We start from the raw sequence: 21,969 nt of genomic DNA, 5'->3' as shown, positions 1-21,969 counted from the left end.
AAGGCTGTTTGATTACCCGAGTGGATCCAAACATTAGGAAGCTCTTGCTTAAGTGGGTGATAGAAAGTGACAAAAACAGCTGGAAGAAACATGAGAGACTATTACACTCCCTTCCCTAACCTTCCTCTTTTTTTTTTTTTTTTTTTTTTTGAGACGGAGTCTTGCCCTGTCGCCCAGGCTGGAGTGCAGTGGCACGATCTTGGCTCACTGCAAGCTCCGCCTCCCGGGTTCACGCCATTCTCCTGCCTCAGCCTCTCTGAGTAGCTGGGACTACAGGCGCCCGCCACCACGCCCGGCTAATTTTTTGTATTTTTAGTAGAGACGGGGTTTCACCGTGTTAGCCAGGATGGTCTCGATCTCCTGACCTTGTGATCCGCCAGCCTCGGCCTCCCAAAGTGCTGGGATTACAGGCTTGAGCCACCGCGCCCGGCAACCTTCCTCCTTTTCATCCTGCTCACCTGGGTCAGGTTAGAATCCGTCCTTTGTACAGTACCCTGTACCTTTCTATTGTAACCTTTACTACATTATCTGTTTATAGAATGATCTATGTCATTAGTTGAAAACTAGTCAAGGGCAGAGACTTTTTTTTTTTTTTTTGAGATGGAGTTTCACTCGTTGCCCAGGCTGGAGTGCAATGGCGTGACCATGGCTTACTGCAACCTCTGCCTCCCAGGTTCAAGCGATTCTCCTGCCTCAGCCTCCCGAGTAGCTGGGATTACAGGAATGTGCCACCGCACCCATCTAATTTTGTATTTTTAGTAGAGATGGGGTTTCTCCATGTTGGTCAGGCTGCTCTCCAACTCCCAACCTCAGGTGATCCACCCGCCTCAGCCTCCCAAAGTGCTGGGATTATAGGCATAAGCCACCGTGCCTGGCCAAAACTCTGGTAGAATATTCTTTTAAGATTTTAGTGGAAATAAATCTTGAAGCATTGCATTCTAACAAAACCACGATATTCACTGTAGTGTGATTTGTGTTTAAGTGGATTCACCCTTCCTTCTCCCTAACACTGTGAACTCCCTGGGGGCAAGAATCTTTGACACAATAGTTGCCAGACAGTAGATACGCAATTTTTTGAGAGAGTCTTACTCTGTCCCCCAGGCTGGAGTGCAGAGGCACGATCCCAGCTCACTGCAGCCTACGCCTCCCAGGTTCAAGCAATTCTCACTCCCCAGCCTCCCAAGTAGGTGGGATTACAAGTGTGTGCCACCATGCCCGGATAATTTTTTGTATTTTTAGTAGAGATGGGGTTTCACCGTATAGGCCAGGCTGGTCTTGAACTCCTGGCCTCAAGTGATGCGCCTTGGCCTCCCAAGGTATTGGGATTACAGGTGTGGGACACTGTGTCTGGCTACTCAATAAATGTTAAATAACTAAAAGGAACAATCAGTATCTAAGGGTACTGTGCTTAGTGCTAAGATTAACCAGTGAACAAGACAAATACAGTCTGCTTTCATGAAGCTTATAGTACTCAATGAGAATCAAATGAAAGAGATAAGAAAAACTGTGATAAACTAAAATGTTTATCTGATTAATTACCCACCTAATGCAGGAACAAGCAAGGCCTGATTTTTATCAATCTTTGTTGTCATCTGATTGGTTAAAATTACCTACAAAAACAAAATGCAAGAGAATTAGGTGAATTTCTTTAAAAATTATCAAGTAGACCAGCCTGGCCAAGATTGTGAAACCCCATCTCTACTAAAAATACAAAAATTAGCCGGGCATGGTGGCATGCACCTGTAATCCCAGCTACTCGGGAGGCTGAGGCAGGAGAATCATTTGAACCTGGGGCGGGCAGAGGTTGCAGTGAGCCAAGATCGCGCCACTTCACTCCAGCCTGGACAAAAGAGCAAAACTGTCTCACTAAATAAATAAATAAACAATCAAGTAAACAGTGTTGTGATTTTTATTTATTATTATTATTTTTTTTTTGAGACAGAGTCTCGCTCAGTCACCCAGGATGGAGTGCGGTGGCGCAATCTCCGCCCACTGCAAGCTCCACCTCCTGGGTTCACACCATTCTCCTGCCTCAGCCTCCCGAGTAGCTGGGACTACAGGCACCCACCACCACGTCCAGCTAATTTTTTTGTATTTTTTTTAGTACAGACGGGGTTTCACTGTGTTAGTCAGGATGGTTGCGATCTCCTGACCTCGTGATCTGCCTGCCTCAGCCTCCCAAAGTGCTGGTATTATAGGCGTGAGCCACCACGCCCAGCCACGCCCAGCCTGTGATTTCAGTAATATAAAATTAATCTACCTGTTACAGCCAGCCATTTAAGTAATACAAATTCTTCTAACAAAAAATTTTAAATCCCAGCACTTTGGGAGGCCGAGACAGGCAGATCACGAGGTCAGGAGATTGAGACCATCCTGGCTAACACGGTAAGCGGATCATGAGGTCAGGAAATCGAGACCATCCTGGCTAACACGGTGAAACCCTGTCTCTACTAAAAATATAAAAAATTAGCCGGGCGTGGTGGCGGGCGCCCGTAGTCCCAGCTGCTCGGGAGGCTAAGGGAAGAGAATGGCGGGAACCCGGGGGCAGAGCCTTCAGTGAGCGGAGATAGAACCACTGCACTCCAGCCTGGGCAACAGAGAAAGACTCCATCTCAAAAAAAAAAAAAAATTTAAAAATCCACCCATAAAAAGATGTAGTTATCTGAAAATATGACTCTACTGATCATAAAATATTTTATTTTCATACTTTAGAGATGGGGTCTTGCTATGTTGCCCAGGTGGTCCTTGAAGTCCTAGACTCACATGATCCTCCCACCTCAGCCTCTTGAACAGCTGGGACTAGAGGTGTTTGCCACATCTAGCTCATAAAACTTTTTTTTTAAGAGACAGGGTCTTGCTATGTTGCCCAGGCTGATCTTGAACTCCTGGGCTCACACGATCCTCCTGCCTCAGCCTCCCAAAGTGCTGGGATTACAGGCATAAGCCACTGTACCTGACCTACAAAAAACTTTTTAAAAAATTAGCTGGGCATGGTGGTGCACAACTGTAGTCCCAGCTACTCAGGAGGCTGAGGTAGGAGAACTGCTTGAGCCCAGGAGGTTGAGAAAGCAGTGAGCCATGATTCTGTCACCGTACTCCAGCCTGACGACCAAGCAAGACCTTGTCTCAAAAAAGAAAGACTGAGTCTCGCTCTGTTGCCCAGGCTGGAGTGCAATGGCGCGATCTCGGCTCACTGCAATATCCGCCTCCCAGGTTCAAGCTATTCTCCTGCCTCAGCCTCCCAAGTAGCTAGGATTACAGGTGCCTGCCACCATGCCTGGCTAATTTTTGCATTTTTAGTAAAGACGGGGTTTTACCATGTTGGCCGGCCTGGTCTCGAACTCCTGACCTCAAGTGATCCACCCACCTCAGCCTCCCAAAGGGCTGGGATTATAAGCATGTGTCACTGTGCCTGGCCTGAGTCCATGTTCTTTTTTTTTTTTGAGACGGAGTCTCGCTCTGTTGCCCAGGCTGGAGTGCAGTGGCGCGATCTCGGCTCACTGCAAGCTCCACCTCCCAGGTTCACGCCATTCTCCTGCCTCAGCCTCTCCGAGTAGCTGGGACTACGGGCGCCCGCCACCACGCCTGGCTAATTTTTTGTATTTTTAGTAGAGACGGGGTTTCACCATGGTCTCGATCTCCTGACCTTGTGATCCACCCGCCTCGGCCTCCCAAAGTGCTGGGATTACAAGCGTGAGCCACCGTGCCCGGCCGAGTCCATGTTCTTTATCACTATTGCCTCCCTAGAATATTTTTACTAAAAGGAATATGAAATCCTTAACAAATACCTCAATGTTTATACTTTTAGGAAGGAAGCAAATATAGTATTACTGTTTATAATTTTACAGGAAAAAAAGAAACTGAGGCAACAAATTATGAGAAGAGACTTAAAACTCATAAAGAAAGTACAATATAAGTAGACGAACTAGGAAAAAAAAATCATAGTAGTCAGGTCAAATGACTCCAAATTAAGATTATGCTACTCAGCTAGTAACAGCCACAGGTTTTGCTTTGCAACTCAACAGATGGCCCTCAAGGTTTCATATTGCTAATTCTCTTTGTATAAATACTGACCTACAAAAAACGTTCCAGGTTTTGAAAGACAGTAATTTTAAATAAAGAAGGGAAAACAAAAGTGTTTAAGGCTGACTTAACATAGAAGTCTGTTATCTTTCCATCCCAAAATCTCCAGAAATGGTTACTTTATATACTCTTGTAATACATATCTTCCCTCCAGAAAAAAAAGTTAATATTGCAAACTAAAACTGATAATGAAATTCCATGAAAAGCAGTAAGAAAAAAATGTCTACGCTGAAAATGAGTTTTTTACATAAGAAAACTGAGAAACAGCCCAGGCGCGGTGGCTCATGCCTATAATCCCAGCACTTTGGGAGGCCAAGGCAGGCAGATCACCTGAGGTCAGGAGTTCGAGACCAGCCTGGCCAACATGGCGATACTCCATCTCTACTAAAAATACAAAACATCAGCCGAACGTTGGGGCAGGCACCTGTAACCCCAGCTACTCGGGAGGCTGAGACAGGAGAATCGCTGAAATCCAGGAGGCAGAGGTTGCGGCGAGCCAAGATTGCGCCACTGTGCTCCAGCCTGGGCAAGAAGAGCAGGACTCCATCTCAAAAAAAAAAAAGAAAAAGAAAACTGAGAAAGAACAAAAGGTTGTTTGGCTGTTCCCACTGCAGTGGTAACACCCTAAAATTTCTGTTTTGCCACAAAGGAGAAATCTGTGATCCACCTAGATCTCAATTAGATACCAAGTGGATGACATGATTTTCTTTTAGTTCCCCTCCCCTTACATGCCACAGGGCATTCTCCATTTGTTACCTCTCACCAGGCACCTTAGAAAAAGCTAAGCAGGAATTTAAATTGGCAGCTTTTCTTTCTTTTTCTTTTTTTTTTTTTCTTTGAGACAAGGTCTCACTCTGTTGCTCAGGCTGGAGTGCAATGGCATGATCTTGGCTCACTGCAACCTCCGCCTCCTGGGTTCAAGCGATTCCCCTGCCTCAGCCTCTTGAGTAACTGGGATTACAGGTGTGAGCCACCATGCCTGGTTAAGCTTGTATTTTTAGTAGAGACAGGGTTTCTCCATGTTGGTCAGCCTGGTCTCGAACTCCCAACCTCAGGTGATCTCCACCTCGGCCTCCCAAAGTGCTAGGATTAGAGGCATGAGCCACCACACCCGGCCGGCAGCTTTTCTTAAGAATATTTTTTAGAAATGGGGTCTCACTCTGTCACCCAGGCTGAGGGGCAATGACATAATCATAGCTTACTGCAGCCTTGAAGTTGTGGACTCAATCTTCCTGCCTCAGCTTCCCTAGTAGCTAGAACTATAGTTTAAGCACAAGTTCTAGTAGCTAGAACTATAGGCATGCCTAACTAATTTTTAAATTATTTGTAGAGACAGGGTTTCGCTACGTTGCCCTGACTAACCTTGAACTCCTGGACTCAAGTGATCCTCCCACCTTGGCTTCCCAAAGTGCTGGGATTATAGGCATGAGCCACTGTGCCTGGCCCATGTGTAGCTTTTAAAAGTGAAATTAGCCAGGCACGGTGGCTCACGCCTGTAATCCCAGCACTTTGGGAGGCCGAAGCAGGCAGATCACAAGGTCGGAGTGAGACCATCCTGGGTAATATGGTGAAACCCCATCTCTACTAAAAATACACAAAAAATTAGCCGGGTGTGGTGGTGTGTGCCTGTAGTCCCAGCTACTCGGGAGGCTGAGGCAGGAGAATGGTGTGAACCCAGGAGGCAGAGGCAGGAGAATGGTGTGAACCCGGGAGGCAGAGCTTGCAGTGAGCCAAGATCGCACCACTGCACTCCAGCCTGGGTGACAGAGCAAGACTTCGTCTCAAAAAAAAAAAAAAAAAAAAAAAAAAAGTCAAATTAGAAGCCAGGCGTGGTGGCTTGTGCCGGTAATCCCAGTACTTTGGGAGGCAGAGGCAGGAGGATCACAAGGTCAGGATATCAAAGCCATCCTGGCTAACATGGTGAAACCCTGTCTCAACTAAAAATACAAAAAATTAGCTGGGCATGGTGGCATGCGCCTGTAGTCCCAGCTACTCGGGAGGCTGAGACAGGAGAATCGCTTGAACCCGGGAGGAGGAGGTTGCAGTGAGCCAAGAGCGCACCACTGCACGCCAGCCTGGGCGACAGAGTGAGACTCCATCTCAAAAAAAATAAACAAAAAAGTTAAATTAAAATTATAAATTCAGTAGCTCAGCAGTATTAGCTATATTTCAAATGCTGAACAGTCATGCAGCTACTGTACTAGACTGTACATTTTCATCTTTCCATCAGATCTACTGGACAGTGCTGGTTAAGAGAGAGTACTTAGTTTACCCACTACGTATTTTTAGGAAAATATAAATCAAACTACTGATTTACCAGGTATTCAACATGCCAAAATTAGAATTTCCATTATTAGCAAATATTTATACAGCAATTATATTACTTTTGCAAAACGATTGGCCTCCATGATACAACTGAAAATTATTATGTGATTATGCCAAGCTTCTAAAGAATAAGTGTTTTTTGTTTTTTTTTTTCGAGACAGAGTCTTGCTCTGTTGCCCAGGCTGGCGTGCAGTGGCATGACCTCGGCTCACTGCAACCTCTGCCTCCTGGGTTCAGGAGATTTTCCTGCCTCAGCCTCCCAAGTAGCTAGGATTACAGGTGCCCCCCACCACGCTTGGCTAAATTTTGTATTTTTAGTAAAGACAGAGTTTCACCATGTTGGCCAGGCTGGTCTCGAACTCCTGACCTCAGGTGATCCACCCAGCTCAGCCTCCCAAAGTGCTGGGATTACAGGCGTGAGCCACCATGCTAGGCCAAAAGTTTAAAACAGTAAAGTAACAATCACTTGAAATTATGAACTTCAGAGCTTTAAAAATATTTCTGCCATCCAATGTCCTTCAACCAATGAACAGATAAACAAAATGTGATATATCCATAAAATGCAAAATTATTCTGCCATTAAAAAGATACTGATGGGTGCTAAAATACAGATAAACCTTGAAAACATTATGCTAAGTGAAAGAAGTCAGACATAAAAGGCCACATACTGATAATCTGCTTATATAAAATGTCCAGAAAAGACAAATTCACAGAAACAGAAAGCATACTAGTGGTTGTGAGGGACTGGGGGAGGGTAGAATAGAGAATGACAGCTAATGAAAAGGGTTTTTTTTTTTGTTGTTTTTTTTTTGAGACAGAGTTTTGCTCTTGTTGCTCAGGCTGGAGTGCAATGGCGCGGTCCTGGCTTGCTGCAACCTCCGCCTCCCGGATTCAAGTGATTCTCCTGCCTCAGCCTCCTGAGTAGCTGGGATTACAGGCACCTGCCACCACAACTGGCTAATTTTTTTGCATTTTTAGTAGAGATGGGGTCTCACCATGTTGGCCAGGCTGGTTGTAAACTCCTGACCTCAGGTGATCCACCTACCTCGGCCTCCCAAAGTGCTGGAATTACAGGGGTGAGCTATTGTGTCCAGCCAAAAAGAGGGTTTTTTTTTTTTTTTTAATAAATCTGGAACTGTGTGTTTCCCAGAACCAGAATTACTTTCTCCATAGGGTACAAAGTTATAGTTGCCCACGAGAAAAATTTGCATGAGATTTGAAAAGTGACAGTGAAGGAACAGACATTTTAAATATTCTGAAATTCATTGTGAAGTTGGGGTTTCTTTTTTGGGGTGATGGAAATATTCTAAAATTATACAGTGGTAATGTTTGCAAAACTCTGTGGATACACTGAAAATCACTGAATTGTGCATACTGCAAGGATCAATGATATACGTCATTAAAGCTGTTTAAAAATTATGCCAATAATCAAAAAAACATATTTTTAAAGGACTTTCCCCATATCAATTTGGCGAAGATTTAAAAGACTGGTACCTAGCCAGGCGTGGTGGCTCACGCCTATAATCCCAGCACTTTGAGAGGCTGAGGCAGGCGGATCACGAGGTCAGGAGCTCGAGACCATCCTGGCTAACATGGTGAAACCCGTCTGTACTAAAAATATAAAAAATTAGCCGGGCATGGTGGCACGCGCCTGTAGTTCCAGCTACTCAGGAGGCTGAGGCAGGAGAATCTCTTGAACCCAGGAGGCGCAGGTTGCAGTGAGCCAAGATCGCGCCACGGCACTCCAACCTGGGTGACAGAGCGAGACTCCATCTCAAAGATATAAATAAATAAATAAAAGACTGGTACCCAAAGTTGGTAAAGATATGGGAAAACAAGAGTTCCCATTCATTGCTGTAGAGACATACTTTGGAGCATAGTTTCTGAGGGTAATTTTATAATATAAAACAAAATGTTCAAAAATCAATTCCTTTGGCTTAATATTTTCACTTTAAGAAATTTATTCTAGACTAGGTGTGGTGGCTCACGCACTGGGTAATCCCAGCACTTTGGGAGGCCAAGGAGGGTGGATCACTTGAGGACAGGAGTTTGAGACCAGCCTGGCCAACATGGTGAAATCCCATCTCTACTAAAAATACAAAAATTAGCCAGGTGTGGTGGTGCACACCTGTAATCCCAGCTATTCGAGAGACTGTGGAATGAGAAGCTCTGGAACCTGGGAGGCGGAGGCTGCAGTGAGCCAAGAGTGTGACAGTGTAGTCCAACCTGGGTGACAGAGGAAGACTCTGTCTAAAACAGAAAAAAAAAAGGAGAGACAATCAATAAGGAGGTAGTTAAAAAAACTACGCTACAGGCTGGGCACAGTGGCTCATGCCTATGGAAGGCTGAGGCAGGTGGATCCCTTAAGCCCAGGAGTTCAAGAACAGCCTAGGCAACATAATGAGACCTCATCTCTACAAAAAACTTATTCATTTATTTATTTATTTATTTTGGAGATAAGAGTCTCACTGTGTCTCCCAGGCTGGAGTGCAATGGTGTGATCTTGGCTCACTGCAACCTCCACCTCCCGAGTTCAAGTGATTCTCCTGCCTTAGCCTTCCAAGTAGCTAGGACTACAGGTGAGCACCAAAATGCCTGGCTAATTTTTGTATTATTAGTAGAGACAAGGTTTCACCATGTTGGCAAGGCTGGTCTTGAACTCCTGACCTCAAGTGATCTGCTCGCCCCGGCCTCCCATAGTGGTGGGGTTATAGGTGTGAGCCACTGCGCCCAGCCTCTACAAAAAATTTAAAAATTGGCTGGGTGTGGTGGTGTGTGCCTGTGGTCTCAGCTACTCAAGAGGCTGAGGTGAAAGGATTGCTTAAGCCCAGGAGATTGAGGCTACAGTGAACCAAGATCATGCCACTACACTCTAGCCTGGATGACAGAGCGAGACCCTGTCTCATAAAAAAGAAAACCCAAAAACAAATACAAATACAAAAAAAACCTATGCTACAGTCATACAGCAAAATACTATGCAGCTGTTAGTGTAAAGCAGACTTATAAGTAGTGTACATGGAAAAAAAGAAGTAGCGTACATGGAAAGATGTTCACAATATATTAAGTGAAAAACAGAAAACTGCTTTGCATAATAGCATGTATAATATGACCTCATTTTCATTTCTTTTTGTGTTTTTGAAGACAGGGTCTTGCTCTGCTGCCTAGGCTAGAGTGCAGTGGTGCGATCTCAGCTCACTGCAACCTTTGCCTCCCAGCCTCAAGCAATCCTCCCACCTCAGCCTCTTAAGTAGCTAGGACTATAGGTGTGTGCCACCAGGCTTGGCTAACATTTTTTTAAAAATTCATAGCAATGAAGTCTCACTATATTTCCCAGGCTGTTCTCAAACTCACGGGCTCAAGTGATCCTCCCAGCTTGGCCTCCCAAAGTGCTGGGATTACAGACGTGAGCCACTGCGGTGGCATAACCTCATTTTCTTTTTTTTTTTGAGATGGAGTCTCACTCTGTCGCCCAGGCTGGAGTGCAGTGGCGTGATCTCAGCTCACTGCAAGCTCCGCCTCCCGGTTTCATGCCATTCTCCTGCCTCAGCCTCCCAAGTAGCTGAAATTACAGGTGCCCGCCATCACGCCCAGCTATTTTTTTGTATTTTTAGTAGAGATGGGGTTTCACCGTGTTAGCCAGGATGGTCTCGATCTCCTGACCTCGTGATCTGCCCGCCTTGGCCTCCCAAAGTGCTGGGATTACAGGCATGAGCCACCATGCCTGGCCTATGATCTCATTTTCTAAAACGTAAGTTTGTATATGCATGAAGTCTGCAAAAATATTTACACCAGACAACAATATTTACACCATCTCTGAGTAATGAATAATCGCTTCCTACATTTTTTATTGTTTAGAACTTTTTTTTTTTTTACAAAAAGCATACATAACTTAAAATTTCTTTTTTTTTTTTTTTTTTTTTTTTTTGAGACGGAGTGTTGCTCTCTCACCGAGGATGGAGTGCAGTGGTGCAATCCTGGCTCACTGCAACCTCTGCCTTCTGGGTTCAAATGATTCTCCTGCCTCAGCCTCCTGAGTAGCTGGGATTACAGGTGCGCCATCACGACTGACTAAATTTTGTATTTTTAGTAGAGATGGGGTTTCACCATGTTGGTCAGGCTGGTCTCGAACTCCTGACCTCATGATCCGCCCACCTCAGTCTCCCATAGTGCTGGCATTACAGATGTGAGCTGCCGTGCCCGGCTAATTATTCTTATTTTACGTATTTTTTTTTTAGAGATGGGGTCAAGCTTTGTTGTCCAGGCTGGTCTCAAACTCCTGGCTTCAGGCGGTCCTCCCACTTTGGCCTTCCAAAAGAGCTGGGATTACAGGTGTGAGCTACCACATCTGGCCTTAAAATTATAAAATACATTATCAAAAGCCATACATGTTATATATATGTTAATTGGGAAAAAAACCTTCAAGCAAAGAAATTACAAAGTAAGAGAGGGAAAGTGTGTCCCTAACCCTACAAAATCCCATCCTTTGAAGTAGCCAAGGCCGGGCACAGTGGCTCATGCATGTAATCCTAGTACTTTAGGAGGCTGAGGCCGGCAGATGATTGCTTGAGCCCAACCTCCACCTTCTGACCAGCTGGGCAACGTGGTAAAACCTCATCTCTACAAAAACAAACAAAAAAAAATTAACCGGGCATGGTGGCATGTGCCTGTAGTCTCAGCTACTAGGGAGGCTGAGGTGGGAGGATCACTTGAGCCCAGGATGTCGAGGCTGCGGTGAGCCCTGATTGCACTACTGCACTTCAGTAAGATTCTGTCTCCAAAAAAATAAAAAAGAAGTAGCCACTGTTAATGTTTTGGTCCTTTCAGATCTTTCTCTTCATATATACAAATATAAATGCATACATATAATTGTAAGTTTTCTCTAAACTGAGATTACACTAAATATATTTTATATACAACTTAAATTTCTTCACTCAATAACATATATGTATATATCTTCTTCCATGTTAGGACGTTTATATTTACATCACTCTTCTTAAACACTACCTACTATTTGATGTTATTGTTTGGATTGCTTTTTTAGTCAGAAAAGGTGAAGCTATTTCTGTTAAAAACATAAGGAACTATGCAACCTATTAGTCTTGAGTGCCCCCTACTGGAGGCTCTTCACTGATATTAACAAAAGGCTAAATTACAATTAATTTAAGCAGGAAGTAATTCAAACACAGGGCACTATGCTTTTCAGCATATGGCAAAAAAAATTGGAAATTCAAAGAAAAAAGTATGCTTTAAAATGACTTTACTGAGGAAGTTCTTTATTTACTTATGATGTATTACAGGTATGTGCTAAGGTCTCTCTAATTAAGGTAAAGACAAAGAAATCAAGTTAAGCAGTTTGACCTTACATCTTACTCCCAGACAAATGTGTGTATTTGTTGTCAGTGGTGAGATGTGGATTCAGGGTGGGAAGTAATGGCAAACAAGCAGTTAAAGAGAAGTGAGGTAAAACTTCAAAAAAAAAAAATCTCTTCCCTTCTGAGCTGATATTTACTTCTCTCCTCACATTTCAAATCTTCAAGAGTTATTTAGCTCTACCGCAAAGCATCTAGGTTGTTTACACCAGGTAATGTTTCAATCCATCTGAATCTGTGATTACATACCACATAATAATCAAAGACTCAGAGTAGAAGAAAACCAGGGATGTTGGAAGAGTTAACCTGAAAAACATCCAAAGTATATTTAAACAAAGAAGACACCGCAATTAACAAAGGTGGCATTTCTTTATCAAACAAAGTCCTTTTTTTTTTTTTTTTCCCTCGAGACGGAGTCTTGCTGTTGCCCAGGCTGGAGTGCAATGGCGCATTCTCCACTTACTGTAACCTCCGCCTCCTGGGTTCAAGTGATTCTCCTACCTCAGCCTCCTGAGTAGGTGGGATTACAGGGGCGTAATCCCTGGGCTAATTTTTGGTATTTTTTTTTTTTTTTTTTTAGTAGAGACGGGGATTCACCATGTTGGCCAGGCTGGTCTCAAACTCCTGACCTCATGATCCACCTGCCTCGGCCTCCCAAAGTGCTGGGATTACAGGCATGAGCCACCGTTAATTATGCTTGTTATTTTCCAGGAAAACTGACACTTATGACCAGAATTTTTTAATAGAAACCAACCAAACCATAACTTTACTCAAAACTGCATGTCTATATTATTTGTCAGGCAAATGCTGTTTTGACATTTCTAGACGTTAACAATTTATACAGTTTTGACTTTGTTATAAAACTCTCTTCACTAGTTAATACTTACGGCTAATCTGTGATTATTTGCAAGGCTGATCATTTGCTGGGCTAGGCCATTTAATAACCGAGTACGAAGAGATAGGTCATCTAGGTCATGACGAAAAGGAAAAGCAATACCATCCACTATCACTAGTCGAACCTAAATACAGAAGAGATAATGATGTTAGATTTGGTATGAAAAATAATAAAAATGCTCTCTCTCTCCAAGAGAGCAGGGACCTTCTCTCTTATTTACTATATTCTTCTCTCTTATTTACTATATCATCCCCAATGCCTGCAACAGTAACTAGCATATAGGAAAGGAGGTGTCAATTAATACTTGCTAAATGAAGAAACAAATACCCTAAATAAAACAACTTACTTAGACATTGCTTCATAAAAGCCTCTTCTTTAATCCAACCCTTACTAGATAAAGAAAAAACATAGCATTGGAAAAACCATAGTCCATTACAGGAAAAAACCTTAAAATCCAGGGCTTTATTTCCAACTGTCTAAAGAATGGCTTTCTTTTGGAAAGCTACAAAGCTGTTCGCCCAGTGCTTTCTGCAATAATCACTAAAAGTTAAAACAGACTCTACTTTGATAATTTCTCAACTTTAAAAAAGCAATTCAAAGGCCGGGTGTGGTGGCTCACACCTGTAATCCCAGCACTTTGGGAGGCCGAGGCAGGTGGATCACGAGGTCAGGAGTTCAAGACCAGCCCGGCCAAGATGGTGAAACCCCGTCTCTGCTAAAACTACAAAAATTAGCCAGGCGCAGTGGCAGGTGCCTGTAATCCCAGCTACTCAGGAGGCTGAGGCAGGAGAATCTCTTGAACCCTGGTGGCAGAGGTTGCACCACTGCACTCCAGCCTGGGCGACAGAGTGAGACTTTGTCTCAAAAAAAAAAAAAAAAAAAGTAATTAAAAAAGAAAAAGGAATAATTATAATTTTCTTATACCTTGCCACTGTACACAGTCTTTACTGATAAAAAGCACATTTAAAGTCTTCGTAAAACATTCTGAAAAGGCTTAAAGAAAAAGTCTTGGTAAAACAACAAATTTGTCAATTAAATATACCAATTTTACCTTCCGGGTTCCTTTTATGTTTCCTTAAAAAAAATTAAAAAAAAACCTCAGGCTGGGTGCAGTGGCTCACACCTGTAATCCCAGCAATTTGGGAGGCCGAAGCGGGTGGATCACGAGGTTGAGTTTGAGACCAGCCTGGCCAACATGGTGAAACCCTGCCATGCACTCCAGCCTGGGGGACAGAGCAAAACCCTTTCAAAAGAAAGCCCCCCCAAAATAAAACATAAACAGTGAGGTTAGAATAATAAGCCAATATATAAACCTTAAGATCCCCAAATCAAAAAGAATCTGGAAACTAACCCAAATGTAAACAAACAAAAAACTCCAATGCTATGTTTTTTTCTATCTAGTAAGGGTTGGATTAAAGAAGAGGCTTTTATGAAGCAATGTCTAAGTAAGTTGTTTTATTTAGGGTATTTGTTTCTTCATTTAGCAAGTATTAATTGACACCTCCTTTCCTATATGCTAGTTACTGTTGCAGGCATTGGGGATGATATAGTAAATAAGAGAGAATATAGTAAATAAGAGAGGAGGTCCCTCCTCTCTTGGAGGTTAGGTTTTAGTGGAGTAAGGGATGATTAATATGCAAACAAACACACAAATAAGGTAATTTCCGATAATTATAAGAAAATAAAACTGGTTGAAGCGATGAAGAACAGTTGAACACTAATAAAAAGCACAAAAATGCAAAAAAAAAAAAGGGGCATTATAAAGACTGAAAAGGACACTTGTTTACAGTATGAGAGCCGAAATAAAAAGGCAGAACATGACCTTGTTCAACCTCAGCTGGGAATATGTGCACAGGTTGATTCGATTTTTCATGACTCCACACATGACCACTGCTGTGTTCCCCCAATATTCGTAAGTTGAAGCCCTATCTCCCAGTGTGACTGTATTTGGAGAGAGGGCCTCTAAGGTAGTAATTAACGTAAAATGAGATCATGAGAATGACATCCTGATTTGAGAGGATTAGTGTCCTTAGAGAAAAGACACCAAAGAGCTCACTCTTCTTCCTTCCTCCCCGTGAGGACACAGCAAGAAGGTGGCCATCTACATGCCAGGGAGAGAGCTCTCACCAGAGACCAATCAGCCAGAACCTTGATCTTGAGCTTCTAGTCTCCAGAACTGTAAGAAAATAAAATTTCTGTTGTTCAAGCCACTCAGACTATAGTATTTTTGTTATGGCAGCCTGAGGTGACCACAACAGATTTTAGTAGCAAGAAATGAGGTATGGTGGGTTAGGGGGTGAGAGAATTGAGGTACTACTATAACAAATACCTAAAATGTGGAAATGATTTTGAAATTGGGTAATAAGCAAAGGCTGGAACAGTTTTGAGGCACATACTGAAAATATGGACATTAAGGGCAATTCTGGTGACGCTTTTTTTTTTTTCAGATGGAGTCTCGCTCTGTTGCCCAGGCTGGAGTGCAGTGGTGCATTCTCGGCTCACTGCAACCTCCACCTCCCTGGTTCAAGCAATTCCCCCACCTCAGCCTCCCTGGTAGCTGGGATTACAGGCACATACCACCACACCCAGCTAATTTTTTTTGTATTTTTAGTAGAGACGGGGTTTCACCATGTTGGCCAGACTGGTCTTGAACTCCTGACCTCAGGCAATCCGCCCGCCTCAGCCTCCCAAAGTGCTGGGATTACAGGTATGAGCCACCATGCCCGGCTATTCTGGTGAGGATTTATACAGAAATGAGGAACAAGTTATTGGAAACTGAAGGAAAGCTGGTGCTTAGTATAAAGTGGCAAAGAACTTGGCTGTGTTCTAGTATTTTATAGAAGGCAAAACTTGTGAGAAATGAAATTGGCTATTTATCTCAGGAGATTTCCAAGCAAAGTGTAGAGGAAGTGGCTTGGTTCCTCCTAGACCACTTATAGTAAAAATGAAAGAGGAGACAGATGAATTGAAGAAGGAATTGTTCAGCAAGAAGGAACCAGAACTTAGAGATGTAGAAAATTCTCAGCCTATCCATATTGCTAAAAATAAGAAAGCTTGCTCTAGAGAGAAGACCAAAGGTACGGTTGAACAATGACTCTGTAAATAGATTATCCATGATGTTAATCAGCCATCTCAGCAGAAGCCAGTGACAGATAAGGGATTATAATAGCAGAAACACTGCTAGTTTGAAGTAAAGAGGACAGAGAAAGTGGCAAAGAATGAAGGAAGGCTGTTCGACTTCACTGATTCCACAAGAGAAAACCATGAGCTACTTGACTGTGAATGTGCCTTATTCCTCAAGAAAAGGAAAGAATGATGCCAAAGGGGATCACAGATCCTCAGAGCTGTCACTCTTACCCTAAGCCCAGGAGGCAATGCTATGTCATCCTGGGTTTCAGAGGGTGGGGCCCTTGCAGAGAGAAGAAGGGGCAGGGCCACCCCACAGAGCAGTAGGGTGATGCTGCTACTGCAGTGGGCCTGGAAGGCAGAATATCAAAGCAAAGAATTATTCTTTTTTTAATTATTATTATTTTTTTGAGACAGAGTCTCACTCTGTCACCCAGGCTGGAGTGCAGTGGCATGATCTCATGTCACTGCATCCTCCTCTGCTTCCTGGGTTAAAGTGATTCTTTTGCCTCAGCCTCCCGAGTAGCTAGGACTACAGGCACGCGCCACCATGCCCGGCTAATTTTTGTATTTTTAGTAGAGACGGGGTTTCACCATATTGGCCAGGGTGGTCTCAAACTCCTGACTTCGTGATCCGCCCGCCTCAGCCTCCCAAAGTGCTGGGATTACAGGCATGAGCCACCATGCCTGGCCAGCAAAGGATTATTCTTGAGCCTTATGGTCCAACGAAATTTGCCTTACTAGGGACCCATAATCCTTTTGGGAATGTTCATCCTATGCGTGTCCTACTATTGTATTTTGAAAGCATATAACTTGCCTGATTTCAAATGTTCACAGCTGGAAGGGAATTTCACCTCAGGATGAATTATAACTTGAGTCTCATCAATTTCTGATTTAGATAATATTTAGATGAGGCCTGGGACTTTTACAATTGATGACAGAACCAGTTAAGACCTTCGGGGCTGTGTGGATGGAAAGGATACAAGAAAAACATGAATTTGGCAGGCAGGTAGGGGGTCGGGGGGCAAGGGGCCAGGGGCAAACTTCTGGGAACTCAACTGTGTCCACTTAAAATTTGTATGTTGAATCCCTAAACCCCAATGTGAATGTATGTGGAGAAAGGACTTCTAAGGAAGTAATCAAAGTTAAATAAGTTCATAAAGATGGGACCCTAATCTAAGATGATTAGCGTCCTTGTAAGAAGAAACATTAGGGGCCAGATGCAGTGGCTCACACCTGTAATCCCAGCACTTTGGGAGGCCGAGGTGGGCAGATCACAAGGTCAGGAGATTGAGAACATCTTGGCCAACATGGGGAAACCGTCTCTACTAAAAATACAAAAATTAGCCAGGCGTGGTGGCACGCGCCTGCAGTCTCAGCTACTCTGGAGGCTGAGGCAGGAGAATAGCTTGAATCCAGGAGGTGGAGGTTGTAGTGAGCCGAGATCACGCCATTGCACTCCAGCCTGGGTGACAAAAGCGAAACTCTGCCCCCCTCCCAAAAAAGAAGAAACACCAGGGAATTCACTCTCTCCTTCTTTTCCTCCCTATCATATGAGGACACAGAGAAAAGATGGCTGTCTGCAAGCCAGGAAGAAAGCCCTTGCCGGAAACTGAATCAGCTAGAACTTTGATCTTGAACTTTTAGGCTCCAGAACTCTAAGAAAATTATTTTCTATTGTATTTCTTTATTTAATTTTTATTTATTTATTTTGAGACAGAGTCTCTCTCTGTGGCCCAGGCTGGAGTGCAGTGGCGCGATCTTGGCACACTGCAACCTCTGCTTCCCAGGTTGAAGCGATTCTCCTGTCTCAGCCTTCCAAGTAGCTGGGATCATAGGCACGTGCCAACACACCAGGCTAATTTTTGTATTTTTAGGTAGAGACAGGGTTTTGCCATGTTAGTCAGGCTGGGCGACAGAGCAAGATTCTGTTTCAAAAAAAATAATTAATTAATTAAAATAAATAAATAAAATAACAGATGGCATTTTCCATGCAGAATCCTGGCAAAAATATTCATAAGGTCAGGATGATGGGTAATAGGCATTCTCATATATTGTCAGTAAGAGTAGAAATTGGTGCAGTCTTTCTGAAGGGCGATCTGTGTTCAAGAAAAAATTATTCTAACACTTCTTAAAACAGTAAGGAGACTGTATTCAAGACTATTCCAATAGGGGTATCACAATAGGGGAGAGAGACTGGGTTCAAATCAGAATACAAGGACAAGTGGGGATTCACAACCAAGAGCAAGGTGAAGGGGTCAGTGGATGAACAATTACTAACAGTGAGACATCAAGGGTAGGGAAATTCTTGCTAAACTGACCGAACAGGATTCTTACTAACGGCAGGCCAGCCAGGTGAGCAGCCTGGCCAACATGCAAAACCCTGTTTCTACCGAAAATACAAAAAAAAAAATTAGCCAGGCGTTGTGGCGCATGCCTGTAGTCCCAGCTACTTGGGAGGCTGAGGCAGGAGAATTGCCTGAACCCGGGAAGCAGAGGTTGCAGTGCGCCAAGATCACCCCAATGCACTCCAGCCTGGGCGACAGAGCCAGACTCCATCAAATTAAAAAATAAAAAATAAATAAAGGCAGGCCAAGGATTTAAATATCAAAGTGGGGAATGAGGAACGTGATCAGATATCAAAGGTGCTCAGACTATCAAATGTGAGAGATTCTCTCTGAACTGACAGCAGGATTCTTTGCTAAGACTGGACTGGGTAGGCCAAAGACAGGATGGGGCCAAGTTTAGTCAAGGAGAATCTTTGTCACTGATAATGTTTATCAAAATTAAAGGGCCAGGCACAGTGGCTCATGCCTATAATCCCAGCACTTTGGGAAGCTGAGGTGGGAGAATCACTTAACGCCAGGAGTTGACTCCATTTCTACCAAAAAAAAAAAAAAAAAAGGGGTGCTACATGATGGCAGGGTAGCTCAATGATGTAGCCTTGAACTGCTGGGCTCAAGCTATCCTCCCACCTCAGGCCTGCTCCACCCAGCCCTTGGTAGCTGAGACTACAGCTACACCACACACAGTTAATTTTTTTTTCGTGGGGACAATGTCTTACTATGTTGCCCAGGCTGGTTTTGAACTACTGGGCTCAAATGATCCTCCCACTGTGGCCTCCCCAAGTGCTGGGATTACAAGTATGAGCCACTGCACCTGGCCGATAGTGACCAACTTTGGGGAGAGGCACTAGAAAACAGTAGCACAAGGAAGTTCTTATTTTTCATTTCATATCTTTCTATTTGATAGGAGCTATTCCACTATTACTGGAAATGAAACTTCTATATTATTTCAATTTCTTACTCTGGGCATAAACTATATATACATATACATACACAAAACAAATATAAATATAAATAAATTGTAGGTCAAGGAAGGAAGAGATTTTCTCAATTGGCTTTGACTTTGATTTTATGCTACTGTACTGGTTATTTTTTCATGCTTATCAAACACCTCAAAAAATACTTGGTTAGTTACATTTCAGTAGTCTGACTGATACCTTTGAGTGTTCTGAAAGGAAATCCGGAAGAAGATAAACTTGTGCCAGCAACTCTGTGTAGTCACGACAGCGAAAATAATAAATATGGGAAAGAATATTATCAAGAGTGAAATCCTCCAAAGCTTTTCGGTGTTCTGAAACAACAAAACAATCTTAATTAGTTTTACCTGTTTCGATGTACTGGCAATTGTAGAAAAACAATACTTTTTAATAACAAAATGTTTTCCTTTGTATAACAAAATTCTTTAACTGAAAGATGACAAATTGTAGCAAAATTACCACAAACTAACAGTTCATAATTCCTGATCTCTCTTTTTTTTTTTATTATACTTTAAGTTCTAGGGTATATGTGCACAACGTGCAGGTTACATATGTATACATGTGCCATGTTGGTGTGCTGCACCCATTAACTCATCATTTATATTAGGTATATCTCCTAATGCTATCCCTCCCCGCCCCCCACCTGATCTCTCTCTTAATTTGTTTAGAGATAAGATCTCACTCTGATGCCCAGGCTGGAGCACAGTGGCACAATCATAGCTCGCTGCAACCTCGAATTCCTAGGCTCAAGGGATCCTCCTGCCCCAGCCTCCCAAAGCACTGGGATTACAGGCATAAACCACTGTGCCCAGCCACTTGATTTTTTTTTTTTTTTTTTTTTTTAGATAAAGTCTCACTCTGTCACCCAGGCTGGAGTGCAGTGAAGCGATCTCGGCACACTGCAACCTCTGCCTCCCGGGCTCAAGCAATTGTCCTGCCTCAGCCTCCTGAGTAGCTGGGATTACAGCCACTCACCACCATGCCCAGCTAATTTTTGTATTTTTAGTAGAGACGGGGTTTTACCTTGTTGGCCAGGCCGGTCTTGAACTCCTGACCTCAAGTGATCTGCTCATCTCAGCTTCCAAAAGTGATAGGATTACAGGCATGAACCACCACACCCAACCTGATCTTTTATTTTCACATTTTCCACTGTTTCCTTACATATTAGGCTATATAAAATTATTTATAAACATATACAACTAGTGTTTTAATGCCTGCCTTTTCATATTTCTAGTCACTGGCTTCATTGAACAGAAGTAACATAATGGAAGTTTCTCTTTCTTGTTTTTTCTATAGGACTACAAATTAAGAGTTAACGGCAGCCTGGGCAACATGGAAAACCCCATCTCTGCAAAAAACACAGAAATTAGTCAGGTGTGGTAGTATGCAACTCTGGTCGTAGCTACTCAAAAGGTTAAGGTGAGAGGATCGCTTGAGCCTGGGAGGTCAAGGCTGCAGTAAGCTATGATAGCGGCACTGTACTCCAACCTGGGTGACAGAATGAAAACTCTGTCTCAAAAAAAAAAAAAAAGTTAGGAAAAATGTTCAAATGAAGCATTTTTTCTCTTGAATGCTGTAGTATAATTTGATACTTAACTAGCAACAATTATATAAAATCTTTCTTAGATTGGATGTTTAAAACAAACAGTTTGTGGCTGGGTGCGGTGGCTCACACCTGTAATCACAGCACTTTGGGAAGCTGGGTGGATCACTAGGTCAGGAGTTCAAGACCAGCTTGGCCAACATGGTGAAACCCGTCTCTACTAAAAATATAAAAATTAGCTTGGTGTGGTGGTGCATGCCTGTAATCCCAGCTACTCGGGAGGCCGAGGCAGGAGACTGGCTCAAACCCGGGAGACAGAGGTTGTAGCAAAATTACCATAACTAATGCCCAGCTAATTTTTTTTGCATTTTTTGTAGAGACGGAGTTTCACCATGTTGCCCAGGCTGGTCTTGAACTCATGGGCTCAAGAGATCTGCCTGCCTTGGCCTCCTAAAGTGTTAGAATTACAGGCGTGAGCCACCATGCCTGGGCAACAGAGCAAGACTGTCTCAGAAAAAAAAAAGTTTGATTTTGCACGTATTTCAGAGAGAAACCAATCAGTTACTGCATTTTTTCTTTTTCATTTTTTTGAGATGGAGTCTTGCTCTGTCCTCCAGGCTGGAGTGCAGTGGCGCGATCTCAGCTCACTGCAAGCTCCGCCTCCTGGGTTCATGCCATTCTCCTGCCTCAGCCTCCCGAGCAGCTGGGACTACAGGCACCCGCCACCACGCCTGGCTAATTTTTTGTATTTTTAGTAGAGACGGGGTTTCACCGTGTTAGCAAGGATGGTCTCGATCTCCTGACCTCGTGATCTGCCCACCTCGGCCTCCCAAAGTGCTGGGATTACAGGCATGAGCCACCACACCCAGCCAGTTACTGCATTTTAAAATGAACTTAGCCAGGCATGGTGGCTCACGCCTGTAATTCTAACACTTTAGGAGGCCAAGGCAGGCAGATCTCTTGAGCCCATGAGTTCAAGACCATCCTGGGCAACATGGTGAAACTCCGTCTCTACAAAAAATGCAAAAAAAATTAGCTGGGCATGGTGGTGCCCACCTGTAGCCCCAGCTACTCGGGGGGCTGAAGTGAGAGGATCACCTGAGCCCAGGGAGGTCAAAGCTGCAGTGAATTGTGATCATGCCACTGCATTCTGGCCTGGGTGACAAAGTGAGACCCTGTTTCAAAAAAAGTAAAATATTAAAAATAAATAAAATGTACTTAAACATTAACACTGAAAAAATAAGAAGCTATATTTTAAAATAGAAAACATTTCCTATTGCAAATATACACTTACCAGAGTCAAATT

The 21,969-nt window shown here is 43.3% G+C and overlaps 1 protein-coding gene across 1 annotated transcript in view; it reads right to left on the bottom strand.

The window, feature by feature from the left end:
* RAD51C (RAD51 paralog C) overlaps positions 1-21,969 on the bottom strand; it is a 40,295-nt gene that overhangs the window by 9,590 nt on the left and 8,736 nt on the right. Inside the window, exons 4-6 of the mRNA XM_030827015.1 lie at positions 19,301-19,434; positions 12,665-12,796; positions 1,544-1,610 (exon numbers count right to left, since the gene is read on the bottom strand). Coding sequence (XP_030682875.1) covers positions 1,544-1,610; positions 12,665-12,796; positions 19,301-19,434 — 333 coding nt within the window. The remainder of the gene's footprint in view (positions 1-1,543; positions 1,611-12,664; positions 12,797-19,300; positions 19,435-21,969) is intronic.

Source organism: Nomascus leucogenys, chromosome 14, assembly GCF_006542625.1.
Source record: "Nomascus leucogenys isolate Asia chromosome 14, Asia_NLE_v1, whole genome shotgun sequence".
NCBI lineage: Eukaryota > Metazoa > Chordata > Mammalia > Primates > Hylobatidae > Nomascus > Nomascus leucogenys.
The sequence above is the reverse complement of the archived record's forward strand: the minus strand, read 5'-3'. Positions and strand labels throughout refer to the sequence as shown.